This window comes from Aegilops tauschii, chromosome 2 (genome assembly GCF_002575655.3).
Source record: "Aegilops tauschii subsp. strangulata cultivar AL8/78 chromosome 2, Aet v6.0, whole genome shotgun sequence".
In the NCBI taxonomy this organism is placed as follows: domain Eukaryota; kingdom Viridiplantae; phylum Streptophyta; class Magnoliopsida; order Poales; family Poaceae; genus Aegilops; species Aegilops tauschii.
This window is the reverse complement of record NC_053036.3, coordinates 404,789,917-404,815,808: the sequence shown is the minus strand read 5'-3', so window position 1 is coordinate 404,815,808 and position 25,892 is coordinate 404,789,917. Positions and strand designations below refer to the sequence as shown.

At 48.3% G+C, this 25,892-nt stretch overlaps 1 protein-coding gene across 1 annotated transcript; it reads left to right on the top strand.

Moving 5' to 3' along the window:
• The first annotated feature begins 23,231 nt into the window (after positions 1–23,231).
• Positions 23,232–25,234, top strand: LOC109783357 (trihelix transcription factor ASIL1). The gene has a single exon (XM_020341963.4). It carries the CDS (start codon positions 23,592–23,594, stop codon positions 24,831–24,833), a length of 1,242 nt encoding a protein of 413 aa, XP_020197552.1. The 5' UTR covers positions 23,232–23,591; the 3' UTR covers positions 24,834–25,234.
• Positions 25,235–25,892: the final 658 nt, after the last annotated feature.

Genomic DNA, 25,892 nt, shown 5'->3' with positions numbered 1-25,892 from the left:
ACCTGGGTAAACACCGTGTCCCCCGTCTCCTGTTACCATCGATCCTAGACGCACAGTTCGGGACCCCCTACCCGAGATCCGCCAGTTTTGGCACTGACATTGGTGCTTTCATTGACAGTTCCACTATGCCATCGACGAAAGGTTCGATGGCCCCTTCAATCGTCGATAGTGACGCTGTCCAAGGAGAAACCTTCCTCCCCGGACAGATTTTTGTGTTTGGCGGCTTCGTACTGCGGGCCAATTCGCTTGGCCATCTGGAGCAGATCGATAGCTACGCCCCTGGCCACTAGGTTAGATTTGGAAGCTTGGACTACGTCCCGGACATCCATGGAGACTTGATCTTCAACGGATTTGAGACCGCAGCGATCGCTCCCCCTCGCCCCGATGAACATGACCTAAATCTGTCATCGGATCACGTCCAGGAGATGGTTCCTGTTGCTACAACGGCCTTAGAACCAAAGCAGATCGTGCCATCCGAGGCCACAGAGTCCGCGGCGTTGGAGCCGCACACGGACTCGACACCCCGCTATATTTTCGCCCATGAAACTCCAGACTCGTTTCCGGCTATAAGTTCTGGACCGGGTACGCCTGCGGACACCAAGTTGGATCGGTTATCAATCATCGAGTTCAGCGCCGATGATGTCTTCCAACACTCGCCTTTTGGCGATGCGCTGAATTCGTTGAAAAACCTGTCCCCGATGGGGGACTCACGGCCGAACTATGTCCGGTTCGAGCTAGAGGATGATAATGGAGAAGTTTGCTTCCCGCCCGCCACCCACTTCATAGCCACTGTCGAGGACTTAACCGACATGCCCACTTCTGGCTCCGAAGACATCGACGGTATAGACGACGATGCCGACAAGGAGCAAGGCCAAGACCCGCCAGTCATCAAGCATGGGACGGCCACCCCCTCATACGACGTGTACATGATCGATACACTTAAAAAGTCTCGCGGCAATGACAAGGGAGATCTAATTGAGAATAAAACTCCTGAGACACAGGCTAAGTTCCGACGCCCCAAACGCCGCTCCAAGTCACGCCGCAGCAACAATGGCACTGGAGAAAATAGTACTCTGAACGGCGCCGAAAGCAATGAAGTCCCTGCGGGAGCAATATCCGAGTAGGAGGAACAAGAAAACGGGCAAGCCAGCCCCAACGAACAGGCCCTGCCCAGCAATGGTTCGGAGGACGACAACTACCTTCCGCTCTCCGAAGATGAGGTAAGCCTCGGCAACGAAGACTTCATCGTACCCGAAGAGCCCCTCGAGCAGGAGCACTTCAAGCGCAGGCTGATAGCTATGGCAAAGAGCCTGAAAAAGAAGCAGCAGCAGCTTCAAGCTGACCAAGACCTACTCAACGACAGATGGACCGAAGTCCTGGTCGCCGAAGAATACAGCCTTAGTGGCCTAGCCAAAAGCCACCCAAAGCACATATTGCTATACCAGTCCGATGATGGGGCGTTGGGGCCCATACCATCGTCACACAATGTGGCAGGTCGCCGACAGCTCTGTCCGGATAAAAAGGCAACTCAAGCCGAACACCAGACCGCCTCACCTCGCTGTAAAGGCAAGAACAACTCAGGTCACGATTACCCAGACAACCTGCAGTGGGACTTGGACAATAGAGCAAGACACGCAAGACCGATCTACAGATCGCGAAAGCATGCTTCGACACACGACGATGGCTACCTATTCGGACATGTCAAACCTCACCACGCCCGAGCCAAAAACCGCAAAGGGACTCCTTTGGAGTTACGTCGCACTGTGGCCCAACATAGAGGCGCCGCACACCCGCTTTGCTTCACTGATGAAGTAATGGATCATGAATTCCCCGAAGGATTCAAACCCGTCAATATTGAATCATACGACGGGACAACCGATCCTGCGGTATGGATAGAAGATTTCATCCTCCACATCCATATGACCCGTGGGGACGACCTCCACGCCATTAAATACCTCCCACTAAAACTAAAAGGGCCAGCTTGGTACTGGTTAAATAGCCAGCCTGAAAATTCCATAGGCAGCTGGGAGGACTTGGAAGAGGCTTTCCTCGATAACTTCCGAGGAACATATGTCCGGCCACCGGATGCCGAGGACCTAAGTCACATTATCCAGCAGCCCGGAGAATCAGCCAGAGAGCTCTGGACTCGGTTCTTAGTCAAAAAGAACCAAATCATCGACTGTCCAGACGCAGAAGCCCTTGCGGCTTTCAGACACAGGGTCGGTACGAATGGCTGGCACGCCACCTCGGCCAAGAAGGACCTAAATCCATGACAACCCTCACTGCTCTGATGACTCGCTCTTTGCGCGGGAGAAGACAGTTGGCTCGCTCGTAGAAGCAATAGCGCGAGCAACCCGGGCACCTCCGAAATCCGAGACGGCAACGGAAAGCCACGACAAAGTAAAAAACAACATTCACAACGACAATGAAAGATCATGCGACACAGTGGTCAACGCCGGATTCAGCAACCCCAAGCCTGGTCAGCGGAAGAAGCCATTCAAGGAGAATCGAGATGAACCATCCAACCTGGACAGAATATTGGACCGACCCTGCCAGATTCATGGCCACCCCGATAAACCAGCTAATCATACCAACAGAAACTGTTGGGTCTTTAAACAGGCCGGCAAGCTCAACGCCGAATACAGGGGGAGGAGGCCGCCAGGCGACAGGGATGACGGAAAGGTTCACCAAAGAAACACTGGGGGTCAGAAGCAATCTCCACCCGAGGATCAACTACTCCCAGAACGGAAATAGCAACCCGGCTTTCGCCGCCCATTCCGTACACCTACAAAATTTGTACCGCGCATACATCATTATGCACTCAAGATACCATGGGCATTGGCGGAAGCACAATACGGACAAGCCTGCAAGCACTCCAGTAATATTTTTTATTTATTTTCTTTTCTATTTTTTCTTCCTTCGCTGTCCTTTAAAAACAGGTGACGAACAGGATAAACATCTGAAACTGGCTCTATCGGAGTCCGGATCCGTATACTCCCCTAAGGGGCTATTTGCATCAAGGATTCCTCCCACCGAGGACTGGCGGCGCAGACGTGCGACAGGAGGTCCAAAATAACTTTTTGTAGACCGCACTCTCTCTTTCTTGAGCCTGTACTATGCCCGTTCCTCCGCCTCCAACCCCGAGCATGTCAAATAGCCGGGAGGATGGCTTTTATATGTATCATAAGTAATCACTGGCATATCGCTCAGTTCCAAGTAAACAATATCCGAACTAATCATCCGTACTGTTTCTCCAACAACTATGGCTCCTACGGTTATTTCAAAGAAATACCTTGGCATAACCTGCCAGGGGTTCGGTGTGGGAACAAATGAGTTGCCATCAAAAGTCCGAATAGCTTTATAGCATACTTCGGCGTCGCAAGTTTGGCCTTATATGCATCAGCTCCGAATCATTGTCTTGGGTCAATAGTTGGGTTGCCCGGCTCCTGTGCTTGCTACCCTACGTTCCGCTCTATCGGCTAGGGTAGTAAAGGGAGAACTACTGCGATTGTGCCCTGGACTAAACCGGACGAGCACCTCAGTAGAGAAAGCCGAAAACTGACTGTCATGATGCGGCGAGAGCTGGTCAACCACTTGACGACTTCTTGGAATCGTTAGCGATTCTCCGTGTCACACGAGGGATCTTTTTCAGATCAAATATGTAAGGCACCATGCGCCGCATACATACTAGGGGCTATGTCGTAGCCCCACAATAAAACTCCTATGGCTAAGTGAAAGCGTTAACGCCCTATAGTCCGATTGCCTGGTTCGCCGCATTATCACCTCCTTCATGGACCAAGACGTTGGATAAAGAGTGATTAAATGCCTTTCTGAACACCCCCGTACTTCCTACGAGGGGGCTGAAGCCGACGACTGGAAAACTTTCAGATTATATCAAAACGGCCGCACAGGAGGAATTCAAGCTTTCAAGCAAAATATAAATGGATTAACTATAAAATTGTCTTTTACAATTTTCATACACCTCACTCGAACATTATGTCTTTCGAACACTGACCCTCTATAAAGTGGGCGGCCTCTAGGATGTCTTCAAAATAATGCTCCAGTTCCGGGTGGTCCTTGCCTTTGGGTGGACTCCTCGTCGCAACATCGATGGCCCTCATCTTCCCCCAGAATGTTTTGACTCGGGAAAAAACCATCCGTGCACCCTCAATGCACGTTGATCGCTTCACAGCATCGATATGCGGCACCGCATCAACCAGCCTCTGCACCAAACCGAAATAGCTATTCGCAACAGGCTCGGTTGGCCACAACCGGATTACGGCATCCTTCATGGCAGTGTCGGATATCCTATGAAGTTCCGCCCATTGGGACATCTGTTCATTGAGCAATAGAGGGCGCTTTGATGCGCCAAATTGCGACCAAAAAAGCTTCTCCATTGCATATCCATCTCGCGCTTGGTAATACTGCGCCGCATCGGCAGAACTCTTTGGCAAGTCCAAGAACTCGTCTGGAGAACTCCATACTTGGTTAAGCTGGGCATAGTTCGGGTCACCAAACTTAGTTTGCAGCAGAAAGGGCTTTCCAGCCGCAATCTCCCTCGCCTGTCGAACCTCCTCACGGGCTGCTCTGGATTCCGATCGCGCTGCTCTAGCCTCTTGTAAGGCCTTGTCTAGATCAGCCATTAAGGCTTTACTCTCCTTCTCCAAAAATTCACAGCGGCCGGTAGCATTCTCCAGTTCAAGCACCATCGTGGATATCTTCTCCTCATTTTGGCGTCGTGCAGCTTGTTCGGCTTTTAATTCAGCCGATGCCTTTTCGGCAACAGAATTGCTACGACGGGCCTGCTCCCTGGCCCGGGACAGCTCCGCTCGAAGAACTTCAATGGCGGCAGCACCAGCTGCAGACATGCATACTCTAGCATCTAAATCTCAGCATCATGCTTATACCACAAAAAATGTATAAGGATTGCCCCGAATACATACCTTGCGACTCGTCAAGACGCGTATTGATTAACACAAGATCATCCCCTGCCACGTCAAGCTTCCGCTGCAGCTCGGCAATTTCCATAGTCCGGGAAGTGGCCAAGGGGGAAGTAGTCTGTGTTCAAATTCATCAGGTTAGTCCTCAAAAGGATCATTTTCGATCCTCTGTTTGCTTCCGAATGGAAGACAACCGGAGTCTCAGGGGCTACTACCTGTACACAGGCGCATCTTTGCAAATGAAACATAGCTGAAAAACATTATGTCACAAACCTCGAAGCCCTTCAGTAGGCTCATAAAAGCTTCATTTAATCCGCTCTTCACGGACAAAATCTTCTCAATAATGTACCCATCAAGGTACGCTATTCCCCCGAGACAAATGCTTTCCGCAACATGTCCCGCAATATATCGAGAGTCTCCGGGTTTTTGGAAACTGCTCCAGGGGCACAGTCATCCTTTGAAGGAATCTGTTCACCCGCCTCCAGAATCACTGTCGGCTGTGAACCAGACAGTCCGGGGCCTTTGTTGTCATCAGCCCCGGAATCCCGGATGGTCGGAGGTCCACCTCCGGGTACTGCCTCTTTTGTCCCCTGGTCTAAAGGGACCCTCCGCGATGACACTTCACAGTCATCCGCCTTATTGGGCGAGGAGGTTGGAGGAGGCGTCTCGCTCTCCATCATCTCTGGCGGAGACTCCCCAAAGAAGAGGATCGCCCAGAAAAACTCTGTGCCGACCTACAAAAATGCATGAATGCGTCACGATTATCTTCGGTAACAGCAACGGAGTAGGACGCTATCAAAAGTACTCCGGATTCTCTTACGGTTTGGCCGAGGGCTTGTCCCCCTATTGGAGATGTTCAACGGTGTCACTTTTCAAACCCAAGCCGCTCGACGGTGGCATCTTGCCCTTCTTGGAAGACCGCCCCTCCCAATCTTCGGAGGTGGCCTTTTTCCTCCTGCTTGGAGAAGGGATACTGGGTCCTTTTCCGCCTCTGTCTTCGGGCGAGGAAAGGTCGATTTCTCCGGACTCAGTGCCCGACTTACCTCCGGAACCAAGGTCATATTGGGCCTTCTCACCCTCCCCTACTGGTGCCTGGTACGGTGCCGAGGCCAGCATCCTTGTTAGCACAGGAGTAGCCGAGTCTTCGGGAAGGGGAGCCGGACACCTAATCCGCTCCACCTTCTTTATCCAGCCCTGAAAAAGGATGATACTGTCGGTATCTTTCCACTGGGTGTCTAATTATAAGGTATTCCGCAAACGGGTACTTACCGGGGTATCCGGATGGTTACAGTCTAGGCCGACATCTTCGGTGGTGTCTGGCCATTGCCTTCGTTTCCCGAAGAATAATCTCCACATTCCTTCGTGCGTAGTGCCGAAGAAGTGCTGAAGCGTCCGCGGCCCTTCCGGATTAAACTCCCACATGCGGAGAGGCCGTCGCTGGCACGGCAGGGTCCGACGAACTAACATTACTTGAACGACGTTGGCTATATCGATGTCCTTCTCAATGAGGCTTCAGATGCGACTTTGCAGAGTTCGCACCTCATTCGTTGATCCCCAATCCAACCCCTTATTAATCCACGATGCAAGCTGAGTTGGGGGCCGGATCAAAATACAGGCACAGTTGCCCACTTGGAGCCATGGGGCTCGGTGATATAGAACCACCCCTGCTGCCACAGATCGGAAGATTTGGCGAAGGATCCTTTCAGCCAAACGGCGCTAGCAAGCTTGCTCATTGAAGCACCACCGCACTCGGCCTGCTCCCCCTCTATCACTTGCGGCTTCACATTGAAGGTCTTGAGCCACAAGCCGAAGTGCGGGGGAGTCCAGAGGAAGGCTTCGCATGTGACGATAAACGCCGAGATAAGAATAATAGAGTCCGGGGCCAGATCGTGAAAATCTAGCCCGTAATAGAACATGAGCCCCCGGACAAAGGGGTTAAGTGCAAACCCTAACCCGCGAAGGAAGTGGGACACGAACACGACCCTCTCACCGGATCTGGGGGTGGGAATAACCTGCCCCTCGGTAGGAAGCCGATGATGGATTTCAACGGTCAGGTACCTCGCCGCCCGAAGCTTTGCAATATCTTCCTCCGTGACAAAAGAAGCTACCCACCGGCCTTGACGACTGGATCCGGACATGATTGAGGCTTATGGCGATTGAAACCCGGGTGTTGGAGCTCTGGGGAGCGGGGGTTGAGGAAGAGGCGAGCGAGGAAGAAAAAGACGGGTTTGTACCCCTATATAAAGGCTGCGAATATCAAACGTCTCCTCTTAGGCCTCAAAAGCTTAGTTGTTTCCAAGGAGTTGTACCCAAGCGACGGTTGGGTTACTCACGTCCAGGTTGACAGAAATCCCTTAAAAAGGGAGGCACGATCTCCGCTTGGATAAGACGCGCCAATAAGACCACGTCTTGGGACGTGGGGGCGACGGGCCAGCTAAAATGGTTCGCAAATAATGGCCGAGCAGGCGTGATGTCATATTACCAAAAGGTTGTCGGTGGATTGAACTCATGAAATATTATATCCTCTGCAGTTGTGTATACAAGTCCGGATACAATCATCACATCTGGAGATCAACTGGGAATTCGGAAAGGGGAACCCGCCTTGCAATGCCAAAGACAATCTGCGCGCCGGACTCCTCGTCATTGAAGCCAGGTTCAGGGGCTACTTAGGGAGTCCTGGACTAAGGGGTCCTCGGGCGTCCGGCCTGTTATCCATGGGCCGGACTGATGGGCTGTGAAGACATGAAGGCCGAAGACTGTACCCGTGTCCGGATTGGACTCTACTTGACGTGGAAGGCAAGCTTGGCAACCGACTATGTAGATTCCTTCTTATGTAACCGACTCTATGTAAACCCTAGATCCCACCGGTGTCTATATAAACCGGAGGGGTTAGTCCGGAAAGGATATACACATTACCATAGTCATATAGGCTAGACTTCTAGGGTTTAGCCATTACGATCTCGTGGTAGATCAACTCTTGTAATACTCATATTCATCAAGATCAATCAAGCAGGAAGTAGGGTATTACCTCCATAGAGAGGGCCCGAACCTGGGCAAACATCTTGTCCCCCGTCTCCTGTTACCATCGATCCTAGACGCACAGTTCGGGACCCCCTACCCGAGATCCGCCGGTTTTGACACCGACAAGTGGCTTATCGGGCAGCTGTTAAAATTAGGGTTTAGGGTTTAGCTGTTAAAATTTATGAACATCGAGCACAAGTATCACATCATCCGACAATACGTCGACAAAGGTTTTGTGAAGGTTCTCAAGGTTAACATAGATTTGAGTGTGCCAGACCGGATGACAAAGGCTTTACCACGAGCAAAGCATGAGCAACACCGGATAGCCATAAGTGTTAGACAAACTATGTAACTAGATTATTGACTCTAGTGCAAGTGAGAGTGTGTTGGAAGTATGCCCTAGAGGCAATAATATTGTATTATTATATTTCTATGTTCATAATTAAGAGTTTATATTCTATGCATAACTGTTATGATCCTGGAATATGCGATTAAGTGTAGAACGATAAACAGTAAAAATAAGATTCCTTGTCTCGCGTCTAAGTCTGGCTCAAGTGTTGTTAGTGATCAGGTTTTCCGAATCTTAGGATATCGTCAAGTGTAAACGATAGTCCTAAATCAACATTGAGAGTATGATGTTAGAAGAGCGATCATATTGAATCGACCCAAACTTGTTTGTTATATGTTGAGATGACATCGTCACAAGTCAACATACCATGATGGTTTTCTTCGACTCGCTTCCGAATGAGCAGACATTTGTTCTTGCGCGTAGTGGCTGTCATGGAGAAATATGATCCTTACTTCAAGCTGAGGAAGGATTGTTGGAGACAACTTTCCTTCCCTCCTGCGCAGAAATGCATGGTTGCTCTCAAGATGCTTGCATATGGTAAAGCAGCAGATGATGTTGAAATCCGAATGAGAGAGACCACATGCATTGATGCCACGGTGAAATTTACCTGCAGTGTTGTGAAGGTGTTTGGACCGGAGTACCTGAGAGAACCAACTATCGAGGACATAGAAACATTATTGACAATTGAGCAGCAAGATGTTTTGCAGGTATGCTAGGTTTAGTTAATTTTATGCACTGGCAATGAAAGAACTGGTCAAAAGGTTTGCTTAGACAGTAGTGCCAAGATCACACCAATGAGGTGTCACGACCGGTTTTTCAATAAAAGATTTATTGAGAGACCAATCCCTTTTACGGACCAGTAGAGAAGAATTCCTTCTCACTGGTAGACAATATCTTGGTCACAGAAGAAAAATACCAGGAGTACTGAATATAATACAAGGTTGAGCGGGGACTGCTCAACAAATTATTACATGCACGCCGAATAGACATAACGGCGGATAGGGTGGCATAACTACTAACTCATGATAAAAACGGTGGTGGAAAAAAATCACAGCGGAGCGGGTGATATGACTCCTGCAAACTACAGCTCTTCGAGCGTCGGGGTGAAGCTCGAGGAGGTTTATTGCGGGTGGCGGAAGCGTATATAATACAAGTGACCAATATCTAGGATCGCACAGGACTGACTGGGATTCCTCTAGGCGTCGGACTCACTATCAAACTCTTCATCCAAGAGATCGCCTTCGTCAACATCTGGCCAAATCAACAAGCCAGGTGAGTACTATGAAAGTACTCGCAAGACAGTTCGGACATAAGATATAACAAATGTAAACATGAAGCATAAGAACAGAATAACAAGTGTGTTCAGACATAGAGACAATAATGCATGGGGAAATAACAGAGAAGTCGGGCGGTAGTCCTCCCGAAATCCCAAAATAAATACTGGGTGCCAAACGAGGGTCTGAATGACTCCTCGAGAGGAAACTGCAAGAATAATAATGCCGCAGTCGGGCGTCGGGGCGACACCACATAAAGGGCTTATAACAGAAAATGAAAGACAGTGCGTGCCACAGTCGGACGTCTGAGCGACATCACATAAAGGGCTTATATTGAAAGTAAGAGACAAACATGCCACAGTCGGACGTCTGAGCGACATCACATAAAGGGCTTATATTGAAAGTAAGAGACAAACATGCCACAGTCGGACGTCTGAGCGACATCACATAAAGGGCTTATATTCCTAACTTAGTAGCTCATGAATTTTAAATCATATCATGAGAATAATCAGACATGAGACAAACAACAGGGTTAGTCCATCCACAGGAATAACGTTCTGCCAAGATTTCTACTCTAACTCACTTACCGGAAAGAAGAATATACCACGAGGCTACGACATAGATATGGATACGCTGATCACGATACTTGACCTTGGATATGATGACTCGGAAGGATTTGACTCTGCAGAGTTGTACTTTAACCACAGCCAACAGATTTCAGTAGTCACGGGGACTAGTTCCGTTTACGGTGTTTTGGAAGAAACACATCTAACCAGTACACACCCATTCAACAATCCGAATCCAGGAATCACCCTCGGCAACGTTCAAGAAAAACCTTGAGACGGGGAGGCTACAACCTCGCGTAGCATGGGATCAAATTTCTATACGCGCGCTCTAAGGGGTGCCCCCTCTCGGTCCCAACCGGAAACACCCATGCCCCCTGACCGGATGACTGGCTTTAATCCAGGGCCATGGAACCATCATCCCGGCCTCTCTGTTTGGTGTGTACACGGAAAGAGGTTACCAACTTACTAAACCGCATTCTGGCAGAAAACAAGTGGTAGCACGTAAGGGGGAAGAACGATAACGTGACTCCGTCCACGTTAACGTCGGAAATTGTCGGATGACGCAAGGCTGGCATGCTACAACAGTACCACCTTGCTGCCCTTCATGTCACCACATGACTAGGCCATCTCTCATCAGAGATCACAGGTAACTTTGGAACACACGGGTAGTTGCCTCACAAGCAACGAGATACTCACCGATACTCATATGCCACGCACAACCTTTCACGCAAACATGCAAAACACCTATCATATCAAAGGTTCAAACATGCTTGCCTGGTTCGGAGAAGTCGGAGTCTAGCTCGGCGAAGTTCGCAGCTCCGTCACCTCTTCCGGAACCTACGGTATAGCGAAAAGGCATACTAACGTGAAAACCAACGCGTGCATAAAAGTTGTTCCAAAAAATTTCCAAATAAATCCCATAAAAAACTAGACAAAATTATAAGATTGTCAGAAAAAGAATCACTCAAAAATCACTTTTTATCAAAAAGTTATAAGGGTTTCTGTCCAGGGACTCATCTGTAATGAAACAGAGAAGTTCCAGGGACTTAACTGAGAAAACAGAAAACGGTTCGAATAGAAACGCGCCAGCCCACAGAGAAAACGTACTCTGCCCGAAGGCGCCAACAGAAAACGCTTCGGGGGTGAAATAAGAGAGGCTGACGTGGGGGGTCCACATGTCAGGTTTGAAAAAAAACCTCGCCGGCGCCCGAAGGCTGCGGAGGTCGTCGGCGTCGAACCACGGCGAGTCAGGGAGATCGGAGTGTACCAAGAGTATAAGCGTGCCCTTCCGCGTCAGTGGGTGGTGGACTTGGGCGTCGGGGAGCACCGCGTCGATGGCGACACTTTCTCTGGCGGACGGCGGCTCGGGCAATGGTAGGGAACTCTGGTGGTGTGCTGCAAACTTCGAATTGAAGTGCGGGTCAGAAGGAGGGATGTACTAGAGAGCTACTGGCAAGAGATGGGAGGCAGAGGTGCACGCACGGGAGCGAATCGAGCTGGATCCCGTGGCGGGTCGCGGCGGCCGGAGTCGAGGAAGGAGACTCCCTCGGGGCTCTTCCAGTGGCTAGGCAGGGTATTGGTGGAGTGCAGAGGTGGTGTGGGTACTAGCTGGAGCTCGGGGCCTCTATTTATAGGTGGCTCGAGGGGGTGGCCGTGAACGGGGTTGCTCCGGCAAGCAATTATGGCGAGGCAGTGGCTTGGCAGGGAGTTTAGGTGGCCAGGCAGCATCAGTGAGGTGTACTGGTGTCATTCCCCCGCTAATCCCGGTCGGTCTTGGCGTAATGGCGCCGGTCCACGGTGGGGTGGCCGCACGGGCACGGCGGCGGCAGAGAGCGCGCTCCGCGCCCAGCGGTTCACGACGAGGGTGGCAGCGCGCACTGGGGAGTGGAAGACCACGCGGCGATCTCCGGTGGCTTGGGCGGCGCTGGGTGGCGCCGTCTGCGCTGCGCCTCTCTCTGGCGGCCGCAAAGCCGCCGTTGGCGTCGGTCACGGGGCAGCGCACCTCCTCCAGCTCGTCGCCGACGCCCGCAAGCATCCAGGCGCTCGTGCGGTGCAGAGGACAAGGGGGAGGGGACAGGAAACACGGCGACGTCGGGCACTGGCGAGATCGACAACAGACACTGAAGAAAACCACAGTGATTCAGACACTGTTAACTGAATTTGACTGAACCTTATAGAAACAGTGTCCAGTAGGTGTTCGATGAAATGATTTGGTATGAAGAAAAAATTTCCTGGGGCTGGGACTTGGTGAGGTGACCTCTCAATGCACCCAGGGGCTGCCTGATTTTTCTCAGAATTTTTGGAGAGGGATTTGAATGAATTTCATCAAATTTGGCAAAACTGGTCCAAACTTGCAGCAAGTATAGTTTGAAAAATTTGAACTGAAGACCAGTGGATCTTCATTGATCTTGGTTGAGGGTTCAAAGGACTAGGAAGGGAAATTGGTTTGGGGGCAAAAATCAAAACAGAAATGGTAGCTCCTTTGCAAATCTCCAAGGGCTAGAATAGAAGGCAGAAATTGTTTTGATAAGATTTAAATGGAAAAAATATATATGGGGAGGTTCAACTTGCTGGATTTGATGCAAATCATGATCCAAAGATGAGGAAAGGTTTATGAGAGTGGATTTGCACTAAGGTCATGGCAAGAGAGATTTGTTGAAAGGGGCAAAGAATCATTCCAAAAGCCATAGGGCATTTTCAAAGGAATTTTCAAAAGGCATTTTTCCCAAGTGAAAGGCATTTTGGTTTGAGTCCAAATAATAAGAAAGAACCTCCAAGACCAACATCAAGTCTTGGGTGAATCCAAAATAAACCCTTGCCAAAGAAAATATTTTGAAAGGGAGGGTTCTTTTGAAGACAAATTTAAAACACCTCCCTCAAGTCAAATAAATTTTTTGAAAAGGCCAAATAAAATTTTGGGTGTCACAAGAGGCCACCATCAAGTAGTGGAATCAAAGGACATGTGGATGTAGCGTGCTTTGTTTGGCATGACTAGTTCTCAATATGATATCAGTGTGCTCCAAAGATCTTTGTTGTTCATGAACTTTGTGATGGGGATGCTGAAGGAAATATGCCCTAGAGGCAATAATAAAGTATTATTTATTTCCTTATATCATGATAAATGTTTATTATTCATGCTAGAATTGTATTAACCGGAAACATAATACATGTGTGAATACATAGACAAACAGAGTGTCACTAGTATGCCTCTACTTGACTAGCTCGTTAATCAAAGATGGTTATGTTTCCTAGCCATAGACATGAGTTGTCATTTGATTAACGGGATCACCTCATTAGGAGAATGACGTGATTGACTTGACCCATTCCGTTAGCTTAGCACTCGATCGTTTAGTATGTTGCTATTGCTTTCTTCATGACTTATACATGTTCCTATGACTATGAGATTATGCAACTCCCGTTTACTGGAGGAACACTTTGTGTGCTACCAAACGTCACAACGTAACTGGGTGATTATAAAGGTGCTCTACAGGTGTCTCCAAAGGTACTTGTTGGGTTGGCGTATTTCGAGATTAGGATTTGTCACTCCGATTGTCGGAGAGGTATCTCTGGGCCCACTCGGTAATGCACATCACTATAAGCCTTGCAAGCATTGTGACTAATGAGTTAGTTGCGGGATGATGTATTACGGAACGAGTAAAGAGACTTGCCGGTAACGAGATTGAACTAGGTATCGAGATACTGACGATCGAATCTCGGGCAAGTAACATACCGATGACAAAGGGAACAACGTATGTTGTTATGCGGTCTGACCGATAAAGATCTTCGTAGAATATGTAGGAACCAATATGAGCATCCAGGTTCCGCTATTGGTTATTGACCGGAGAGGTGTCTCGGTCATGTCTACATAGTTCTCGAACCCGTAGGGTCCGCACGCTTAAAGTTACGATGACAGTTATATTATGAGTTTATATGTTTTGATGTACCAAAGGTTGTTCGGAGTCCCGGATGTGATCATGGACATGACGAGGAGTCTCGAAATGGTCGAGACATAAAGATTGATATATTGGACGACTATATTCGGACACCGGAAGTGTTCCGGAGAAGTTTCGGATAAAACCGGAGTGCCGGAGGGGTTACCGGAACCCCCCGGGGAAGTATTGGGCCTTAGTGGGCCTGAGGGGAGAGAGAGGGCAGCAGCCAGGAGGTGGCGCGCCCCCTCCCATGAGGAGTCCGAATTGGACTAGGGGAGGGGGGCGCAGCCCCTCTTTCCCTCTCCCTCTCCCTCTCTTTCCTTCCCCCTCTCTCGTCCTAGTTGGACTAGGAAAGGGGAGTCCTACTCCTACTAGGAGGAGGACTTCCCCCCATTCTTGGCGCGCCCCAAGGGAAGCCGGCCTCCCCCCTTGCTCCTTTATATACGGGGGTAGGGGGCACCTCGGAACACACAATTGAAATACGATATTTTAGCCGTGTGCGGTGCCCCCCTCCACCATATTACACCTCGATAATATCGTTGCGGAGCTTAGGCGAAGCCCTGCGTCGGTAGAACATCATCATCGTCACCACGCCGTCGTGCTGACGAAACTCTCCCTCAACACTCGGCTGGATCGGAGTTCGAGGGACGTCATCGAGCTGAACGTGTGCTGAACTCGGAGGTGCCGTGCGTTCGGTACTTGATCGGTCGGATCGTGAAGACGTACGACTACATCAACCGCGTTGTGATAATGCTTCCGCTTTCGATCTACGACGGTACGTAGACAACACTCTCCCCTCTCGTTGCTATGCATCACCATGATCTTGTGTGTGCGTAGGAATTTTTTTGAAATTACTACGTTCCCCAACAGTGGCATCCGAGCCTGGTTTTATGCGTTGATGCTATGCACGAGTAGAACATAAGTGAGTTGTGGGCGATATAAGTCATACTGCTTACCAGCATGTCATACTTTGGTTCAGCGGTATTGTGAGATGAAGCGGCCCGGACCGACATTACGCGTACGCTTACGCGAGACTGGTTTCACCGTTACAAGCACTCGTTGCTTAAAGGTGACTGGCGGGTGTCTGTCTCTCTCACTTTAGTTGAACCGAGTGTGGCTACGCCCGGTCCTTGCGAAGGTTAAAACAGCACCAACTTGACAAACTATCGTTGTGGTTTTGATGCGTAGGTAAGAACGGTTCTTGCTAAGCCCGTAGCAGCCACGTAAAACTTGCAACAACAAAGTAGAGGACGTCTAACTTGTTTTTGCAGGGCATGTTGTGATGTGATATGGTCAAGACATGATGCTATATTTTATTGTATGAGATGATCATGTTTTGTAACCGAGTTATCGGCAATTGGCAGGAGCCATATGGTTGTCGCTTTATTGTATGCAATGCAATCGCCATGTAATTGTTTTACTTTATCACTAAGCGGTAGCGATAGTCGTAAAAGCAATAAGTTGGCGAGATGACAACAATACTACGATGGAGATCAAGGTGTCGCGCCGGTGACGATGGTGATCATGACGGTGCTTCGGAGATGGAGATCACAAGCACAAGATGATGATGGCCATATCATATCACTTATATTGATTGCATGTGATGTCAATCTTTTATGCATCTTATCTTGCTTTGATTGACGGTAGCATTATAAGATGATCTCTCACTAAAATTTCAAGATAAAAGTGTTCTCCTTGAGTATGCGTCGTTGCGAAAGTTCTTCGTGCTGAGACACCACGTGATGATCGGGTGTGATAGGCTCTACGTTCAAATACAACGGGTGCAAAACAGTTGCACACGCGGAATACTCAGGTTAAACTTGACGAGCCTAGCATATGCAGATATGGCCTCGGAACACGGAGACCGAAAGGTCGAGCGTGAATCATATAGTAGATATGATCAACATAGTGATGTTCACCATTGAAACTACTCCATCTCACGTGATGATCGGACATGGTTTAGTTGATTTGGATCACGTAATCACTTAGATGATGAGAGGGATGTCTATCTAAGTGGGAGTTCTTAAGTAATATGATTAATTGAAATTGAATTTATCATGAACTTAGTACCTGATAGTATCTTGCTTGTTTATGTTAATTGTAGATAAATGGCCCGTGCTGTTGTTCCGTTGAATTTTAATGCGTTCCTTGAGAAAGCAAAGTTGAAAGATGATGGTAGCAATTACACGGACTGGGTCCGTAACTTGAGGATTATCCTCATTGCTGCACAGAAGAATTACGTCCTGGAAGCACCGCTAGGTGCCAGGCCTCCTGCAAGAGCAACACCAGAAGTTATGAACGTCTGGCAGAGCAAAGCTGATGACTACTCGATAGTTCAGTGTGCCATGCTTTACGGCTTAGAACCGGGTCTTCAACGATGTTTTGAACGTCATGGAGCATATGAGATGGTCCAGGAGTTGAAGTTAATATTTCAAGCAAATGCCCGGATTGAGAGATATGAAGTCTCCAATAAGTTCTACAGCTGCAAGATGGAAGAGAATAGTTCTGTCAGTGAGCATATACTCAAAATGTCTGGGTATAATAATCACTTGATTCAACTGGGAGTTAATCTTCCGGATGATAGCGTCATTGACATAATTTTTCAATCACTGCCACCAAGCTACAAGAGCTTCGTGATGAACTATAACATGCAAGGGATGGATAAGACAATTCCCGAGCTCTTCGCAATGCTAAAGGCAGCGGAGGTAGAAATCAAAAAGGAGCATCAAGTGTTGATGGTCAGTAAAACCACTAGTTTCAAGAAAAAGGGCAAAGGGAAGAAGAAGGGGAACTTCAAGAAGAACAACAGCAAGTTGCTGTTCAGGAGAAGAAATCCAAGTCTGGACCTAAGCCTGAAACTGAGTGCTTCTACTGCAAGCAGACTGGTCACTGGAAGCGGAACTGCCCCAAGTATTTGGCGGATAAGAAGGATGGCAAGGTTAACAAAGGTATATGTGATATACATGTTATTGATGTGTACCTTACTAATGCTCGCAGTAGCACCTGGGTATTTGATACGGGTTCTGTTGCTAATATTTGCAACTCGAAACAGGGGCTACGGATTAAGCGAAGATTGGCTAAGGACGAGGTGACGATGCGCGTGGGAAATGGTTCCAAAGTCGATGTGATCGCCGTCGGCACGCTACCTCTACATCTACCTTCGGGATTGGTATTAGACCTAAATAATTGTTATTTGGTGCCAGCGTTGAGCATGAACATTATATCTGGATCTTGTTTGATGCGAGACGGTTATTCATTTAAATCAGAGAATAATGGTTGTTCTATTTATATGAATAATATCTTTTATGGTCATGCACCCTTGAAGAGTGGTCTATTTTAATGAATCTCGATAGTAGTGACACACATATTCATAATGTTGAAGCAAAAAGATGCAGAGTTGATAATGACAGTGCAACTTATTTGTGGCACTGCCGTTTAGGTCATATCGGTGTAAAGCGCATGAAGAAACTCCATACCGATGGACTTTTGGAATCACTTGATTATGAATCACTTGGTACTTGCGAACCGTGCCTCATGGCAAGATGACTAAAACACCGTTCTCCGGAACTATGGAGAGAGCAACAGATTTATTGGAAATCATACATACAGATGTATGTGGTCTCATGAATACTGAGGCTCGTGGCGGATATCGTTATTTTCTCACCTTCGCAGATGATTTGAGCAGATATGGGTATATCTACTTAATGAAACATAAGTCTGAAACATTTGAAAAGTTCAAAGAATTTCAGAGTGAAGTTGAAAATCATCGTAACAAGAAAATAAAGTTTCTACGATCAGATCGTGGAGGAGAATATTTAAGTTACGAGTTTGGCTTGCATTTGAAACAATGTGGAATAGTTTCGCAACTCACGCCACCCGGAACACCTCAGCGTAATGGTGTGTCCGAACGTCGTAATCGTACTTTATTAGATATGGTGCGATCTATGATGTCTCTTACTGATTTACCGCTATCGTTTTGGGGTTATGCTTTAGGGACGGCTACATTCACTCTAAATAGGACACCATCGAAATCCGTTGAGACGACGCCTTATGAACTATGGTTTGGCAAGAAACCAAAGTTGTCGTATCTTAAAGTTTGGGGTTGCGATGCTTATGTGAAGAAACTTCAACCTGATAAGCTCGAACCTAAATCGGAGAAATGTGTCTTCATAGGATACCCAAAGGAGACTGTTGGGTACACCTTCTATCACAGATCTGAAGGCAAGATATTCGTTGCTAAGAATGGATCTTTTCTAGAGAAGGAGTTTCTCTCGAAAGAAGTGAGTGGGAGGAAAGTAGAACTTGATGAGGTAACTGTACCTGCTCCCTTATCGGAAAGTAGATCATCACGGAAATCAGTTTCTGCGACACCTACACCAATTAGTGAGGAAGTTAATGATAATGATCATGAAACTTCAGATCAAGTTATTACTGAACCTCGTAGGTCAACTAGATCAAGATCCGCACCAGAGTGGTACGGTAATCCTGTTCTGGAGGTTATGTTACTAGACCATGACGAACCTACGAACTATGAAGAAGCGATGGTGAGCCCAGATTCCGCAAAATGGCTTGAAGCCATGAAATCCGAGATGGGATCCATGTATGAGAACAAAGTATGGACTTTGGTTGACTTGCCCGATGGTCGGCAAGCCATTGAAAATAAATGGATCTTCAAGAAGAAGACTGACGCTGATGGTAATGTTACTGTCTATAAAGCTCGACTTGTTACGAAAGGTTTTCGACAAGTTCAGGGGATTGACTACGATGAGACCCTCTCACCCGTAGCGATGCTTAAGTCTGTCTGAATCATGTTAGCAATTGCCGCATTTTATGATTATGAAATTTGGCAAATGGATGTCAAAACTGCATTCCTGAATGGTTTTCTGGAAGAAGAGTTGTATATGATGCAACCGGAAGGTTTTGTCGATCCAAAGGGAGCTAACAAAGTGTGCAAGCTCCAGCGATCCATTTATGGACTGGTGCAAGCCTCTCGGAGTTGGAATAAACGCTTTGATAGTGTGATCAAAGCATTTGGTTTTATACAGACTTTTGGAGAAGCCTGTATTTACAAGAAAGTGAGTGGGAGCTCGGTAGCATTTCTGATATTATATGTGGATGACATATTGCTAATTGGAAATGATATAGAATTTCTGGATAGCATAAAGGGATACTTGAATAAGAGTTTTTCAATGAAAGACCTCGGTGAAGCTGCATATATATTAGGCATCAAGATCTATAGAGATAGATCAAGACGCTTAATTGGACTTTCACAAAGCACATACCTTGACAAAGTTTTGAAGAAGTTCAAAATGGATCAAGCAAAGAAAGGGTTCTTGCCTGTACTACAAGGTGTGAGATTGAGTAAGACTCAATGCCCGACCACTGCAGAAGATAGAAAGAAGATGAAAGATGTTCCCTATGCTTCAGCCATAGGCTCTATCATGTATGCAATGTTGTGTACCAGACCTGATGTGTGCCTTGCTATAAGTTTAGCAGGGAGGTACCAAAGTAATCCAGGAGTGGATCACTGGACAGCGGTCAAGAACATCCTGAACTACCTGAAAAGGACTAAGGATATGTTTCTCGTTTATGGAGGTGACAAAGAGCTCATCGTAAGTGGTTACGTTGATGCAAGCTTTGACACTGATCCGGACGATTCTAAATCGCAAACCGGATACGTATTTACATTGAACGGTGGAGCTGTCAGTTGGTGCAGGTCTAAGCAAAGTGTCGTGGCGGTATCTACGTGTGAAGCGGAGTACATAGCTGCTTCGGAAGCAGCAAATGAAGGAGTCTGGATGAAGGAGTTCATATCCGATCTAGGTGTCATACCTAGTGCATCGGGACCAATGAAAATCTTTTGTGACAATACTGGTGCAATTGCCTTAGCAAAGGAACCCAGATTTCACAAGAGAACCAAGCACATCAAAAGACGCTTCAATTCCATCCGGGATTTAGTCCAGGTGGGAGCATAGAAATTTGCAAGATACATACGGATCTGAATGTTGCAGACCCGTTGACTAAGCCCCTTCCACGAGCAAAACATGATCAACACCAAGACTCCATGGGTGTAAGAATCATTACTGTGTAATCTAGATTATTGACTCTAGTGCAAGTGGGAGACTGAAGGAAATATGCCCTAGAGGCAATAATAAAGTATTATTTATTTCCTTATATCATGATAAATGTTTATTATTCATGCTAGAATTGTATTAACCGGAAACATAATACATGTGTGAATACATAGACAAACAGAGTGTCACTAGTATGCCTCTACTTGACTAGCTCGTTAATCAAAGATGGTTATGTTTCCTAGCCATAGACATGAGTTGTCATTTGATTAACGGGATCACCTCATTAGGAGAATGACGTGATTGACTTGACCCATTCCGTTAGCTTAGCACTCGATCGTTTAGTATGTTGCTATTGCTTTCTTCATGACTTATACATGTTCCTATGACTATGAGATTATGCAACTCCCGTTTACCGGAGGAACACTTTGTGTGCTACCAAACGTCACAACGTAACTGGGTGATTATAAAGGTGCTCTACAGGTGTCTCCAAAGGTACTTGTTGGTTGGCGTATTTCGAGATTAGGATTTGTCACTCCGATTGTCGGAGAGGTATCTCTGGGCCCACTCGGTAATGCACATCACTATAAGCCTTGCAAGCATTGTGACTAATGAGTTAGTTGCGGGATGATGTGTTACGGAACGAGTAAAGAGACTTGCCGGTAACGAGATTGAACTAGGTATCGAGATACCGACGATCGAATCTCGGGCAAGTAACATACCGATGACAAAGGGAACAACGTATGTTGTTATGCGGTCTGACCGATAAAGATCTTCGTAGAATATGTAGGAACCAATATGAGCATCCAGGTTCCGCTATTGGTTATTGACCGGAGAGGTGTCTCAGTCATGTCTACATGGTTCTCGAACCCGTAGGGTCCGCACGCTTAAAGTTACGATGATAGTTATATTATGAGTTTATATGTTTTGATGTACCGAAGGTTGTTCGGAGTCCCGGATGTGATCACGGACATGACGAGGAGTCTCGAAATGGTCGAGACATAAAAATTGATATATTGGACGACTATATTCGGACACCGAAAGTGTTCCGGAGAAGTTTCGGATAAAACCGGAGTGCTGGAGGGGTTACCGGAACCCCCCGGGGAAGTATTGGGCCTTAGTGGGCCTGAGGGGAGAGAGAGGGCAGCAGCCAGGAGGTGGCGCGCCCCCTCCCATGAGGAGTCCGAAGGAGGGGGGCGCAGCCCCTCTTTCCCTCTCCCTCTCCCTCTCTTTCCTCCCCCCTCTCTCTTCCTAGTTGGACTAGGAAAGGGGAGTCCTACTCCTACTAGGAGGAGGACCCCCCCTTCTTGGCGCGCCCCAAGGGCAGCCGGCCTCCCCCCTTGCTCCTTTATATACGGGGGCAGGGGGGCACCTCAGAACACACAATCGATATACGATATTTTAGCCGTGTGCGGTGCCCCCCTCCACCATATTACACCTCGATAATATCGTTGCGGAGCTTAGGCGAAGCCCTGCGTCGGTAGAACATCATCATCGTCACCACGCCGTCGTGCTGACGAAACTCTCCCTCAACACTCGGCTGGATCGGAGTTCGAGGGACGTCATCGAGCTGAACGTGTGCTGAACTCGGAGGTGCCGTGCGTTCGGTACTTGATCGGTCGGATCGTGAAGACGTACGACTACATCAACCACGTTGTGATAACGCTTCCGCTTTCGATCTACGAGGGTACGTAGACAACACTCTCCCCTCTCGTTGCTATGCATCACCATGATCTTGTGTGTGCGTAGGAATTTTTTTGAAATTACTACGTTCCCCAACAAATGCTTGGGCGTGCAAGTACACCATCAATGGGCCCAACTATAAAATGGGGTACTACCTTTCTTATGGTATTTATCCTCGATGGGCAGCAGTTGTGAGACTATATCCGATCCTCGAGGTAGAAGACAATGTATCTTTGCACAAATGCAAGAAGGTGTGAGAAATGATGTGTACAGTGTATTCGGAGTGCTCCAAACTCGTTGGAGTATTGTTCGTGGATCTACAATGATGTAGGAGCAAGAGACATATGGTAGTTGATGACATGTTGTGTAATCTTACACAATATGATTGTGAAGGATGAGGACAAAGGGGCAGTCCACACACATGATTTTGAGAGGCCTGGGGTACATGTCCGCCTCCCGACAAGATGTGAAGTATGTTGTGAACTTTCCAGAGATCGACAACTTCGAGATCAACAGGTGCAAGCGCAACTAATTAATAATCTTATGGAGCATATATGAACTCACACTGCAAAACAACGAATTTTAGGTTTGAATTATGCACGCCAAATAAATTTTACGTTTGAACTATGTATTTTATGTACTGATAGATTTTATTGTGTGTAATATTTTTTATTATGTGTATTTGTATCACCAAACGATAGACGTGTACATATTTGCATGAATCGATATTTCGAAAGTGAGAGTTATGATTGCAAAGACAAACATTTGAGGGGCGGGCCACCCGGATGCGCCCGCGGACATCTAGGAGATCATATTTGATCACTCTAGTTGTAGATGCTCTAGGACTGCTGGCAGTAGGAAATGTCGTATACTACTATCATGCACATAATACTAGCGTATGATATAACCTTTACAGTGCATACTATTATAGTGATCTCATTTATTGTCATGCATGGCCATATTATGATACTCAATCTTCTCTTTTCTCATTAAATTGTGGTAAAAAATATCTAATTAATATGTATGATACTTTTGTTGTGACCGGTTTAACCAACACCTTCCTATTTCTGTAACAAAGTGTGTGAAGCTCGTATTTCTATAACAAAATCATGTTTACAGATGCATTAATTACAATGTATGCATACATAATCACTAAAGGATGAAGGACTTCTACATGCATTGATGAATTTTCTCTTAATTGTTGTATGCAATGATTTAATGCATCTCAATGTCTAAACATATGATAAGGCGCAATAAAAATAAGACTAGCAAAATGAAAAAAAATAAAATAAGACAGGACCTTTAAACCGGAGCGAGCAATCGAGAAGACGACGACGAGAATTCGTCGTCGCCTCGCGCTCCTATACCCTGCTAGTGCATCAAAAGTGGTGTTGGCTTGTTTTCCGGCTGGACAGGACAGGAGACTCTTCCGACTCCGAGGAACAATGGGAGGAAGTGGAACGTGGCGACCGGTCTTCCTGCCTGCCGGCCGACGCGTCAGTCTGCAGGAAGCCCAAAATACCCCCCACCGCCGGCCGTTTTCTCCGACCCGACCTAACCCACCCCGGCGCCAGCCAGAGCCCATCCGCCCCGGCCTGGCCCAAGTCAACCCGCCGCGCCGAGTCCCAACCGGACGGACCCCCTCAAAGCACGACAGCCCCACACCGCCGGCACCGCCGCACCACCACCGACCCCTAACCTACAACCCCAGATCGGTTCCAACCTAGATCCCCAATCCCTCCCCGATCCGCCGCCATGGACGACGACGACAACTCCCCGTCGCCCTCCCTCTCGCCGGCCTCCTCCTCGCCGCTCCCGGTCGCCTCCGCGCTCCCCGTCGCCGACCCCGTCACCGTCGCCTCCGCGCCGCCCGGCGGCCCCCTGACGCTCGCGCTCCCGATCCAGAAGCACGGGTCCTACCCCAGCCACGGCGGCGGCGGGGGCGGGGGCGGGGGCAGGGAGGATGCGTGGAGCGAGGGCGCCACCTCCGCGCTCATCGACGCCTGGGGGGAGCGCTTCGTCGCGCTCGGCCGCGGCAGCCTCCGCCACCCCCAGTGGCAGGAGGTCGCCGAAGCCGTCTCCTCCCGGGACAACTACTCCAAGGCCCCCAAGTCCGACGTGCAGTGCAAGAACCGCATCGACACGCTCAAGAAGAAGTACAAGATCGAGAGGGCCAAGCCGGTCTCGTCGTGGCAGTTCTACGACCGCCTCGACGTGCTCCTCGCCCCCACCTACAACCAGAAGCCGGCCGCCCACCCTAACGGACGGAACGCGGTGCCCACGGCGCTGCGCGCGGGCTTCCCCCAGCGCAGCCGCACGCCGCTGATGCCGGCCTCGGCGCCCGTCAAGCGGAGGGCGCCGTCTCCGGAGCTGTCGGCTTCGTCTGAGTCGTCCGACGGGTTCCCGCCGGAGCCTGCGCTCCCGGCGGCGAATGGCAAGAGGAGGAGGACGGACGAGGGGCGCGTGGATGGCTTCAGCGGCGGTGACCGTTCTCAGGGCATGCGAGAGCTAGCGCAGGCGATACGACGCTTTGGTGAGGCCTACGAGCGCGTGGAGACAGCGAAGCTGGAGCAGGCCGCCGAGACGGAGCGCCAGCGTCTGGACTTCGCACGGGAGCTTGAATCGCAACGCGTGCAGTTCTTCCTTAATACGCAGAAGGAGCTCTCACAGGGCAAGAGCCACATCTCTCCCGCTGCGGCTGCCTCCCACTCCCAGGTAGGTGCCGCCACTGTTGGTGGCTCATCTAGGAGGATGGCGTCTGTACCAGATTCCACATCGAGAAGAATGGCACCGTTTCCTGATGCCCGGACGAGCAGCAATCACCATGACCGGTACCGTGCCAGCGACGGGAGCAGACACCATCACCGCCCTGCCCTTCGCCCGCATTATCAGTACCATGAGAGCAATATGGCCGACTCTGCAGCTGCCAGCGATGGGGAGCAGAGCGATGAGGAGGAGGAGGAAGAGGACGATGACAATGAAGAAGAGAGCCAGTGATGACAGACTGAATAACAAGCCAAGGCATTGGTGATTCAAAGAGTTTTTATTGGTATGTGTTAGGGTTACATTGCAACAACTTAGCTTATATTGAATGCAAGCAGGAACTATATGTCTAGGCAGTAATTTATTGGCAATCGTTTATCAAAGTGAGATCTCTAGGAGTATAATTAGTAACTAGTTATGATAAGCTCCCGCCCTGTACCATGTGCTAGCCACATAATTTCATGTCTCTTTATCTAGTTACAAGAACACCATCTGGTCTGATGTCGTTTGTGCCAAGAAGTGTGGCGTGTTTGCTGAATCTTGTGGCCTCTATCAGGGCTTGTTCTTTGCCAGACTGTGCTCAGCAGCAGCAGCAGCCTGGATTATTATATGTGTTAAAAGTAGTCTTATCATCATCTTGCCTTGTATGTGAAATATTTATCTGCAGAACTAACTGGCGTGACCCATGTTTTACAATGTTGCCTGCTGCTACGCTTTGCCTTTGCAGAATAAAGATGTCATGAACCTGTAGTCTGTTGTATGCAAGTCTTGCTCTCTCAGGTTCAGGTGGTGCTGACGTGCTAGTGCGATCAATCACTTTTTATCGTAAAAAGGGGAAGTTCTTCTTGCAGGGAACAGGGAAGTGATTCGCTAACTGATTGTTGATGTTTCCTTCTCTGATTGTTGACGTTTTCTGCATTTGGCGCGGCTGTGGGACACATATGATCATGTCACTACATGCAGAGTCGAGCATGTTTCTTTTTTTTTTTCTTTAAAGAAGGAAGAAGAAAAGCCAACAGTTGTTGGGTTCTTTCCCGAATAACACAACACACCGTGCGTGTAGGAGCAGGTGCAATACGCAAGCATGATGTTTTGGGCATTACACCTCTTTGAAAGAACTGCTACGGTGCTACCCAACAAATTACATGGCATGACGATCCTTTTGTAGAAGCCAAGAACCGTAGAATGGTAATCATATATGTATATATAAAGCAAAAGAAATGTATATACAAAAACACAAACAAAAGGGAAAGGAAAATAGGGATCTAGCCAATTGTTGCTCTCGGAATCATC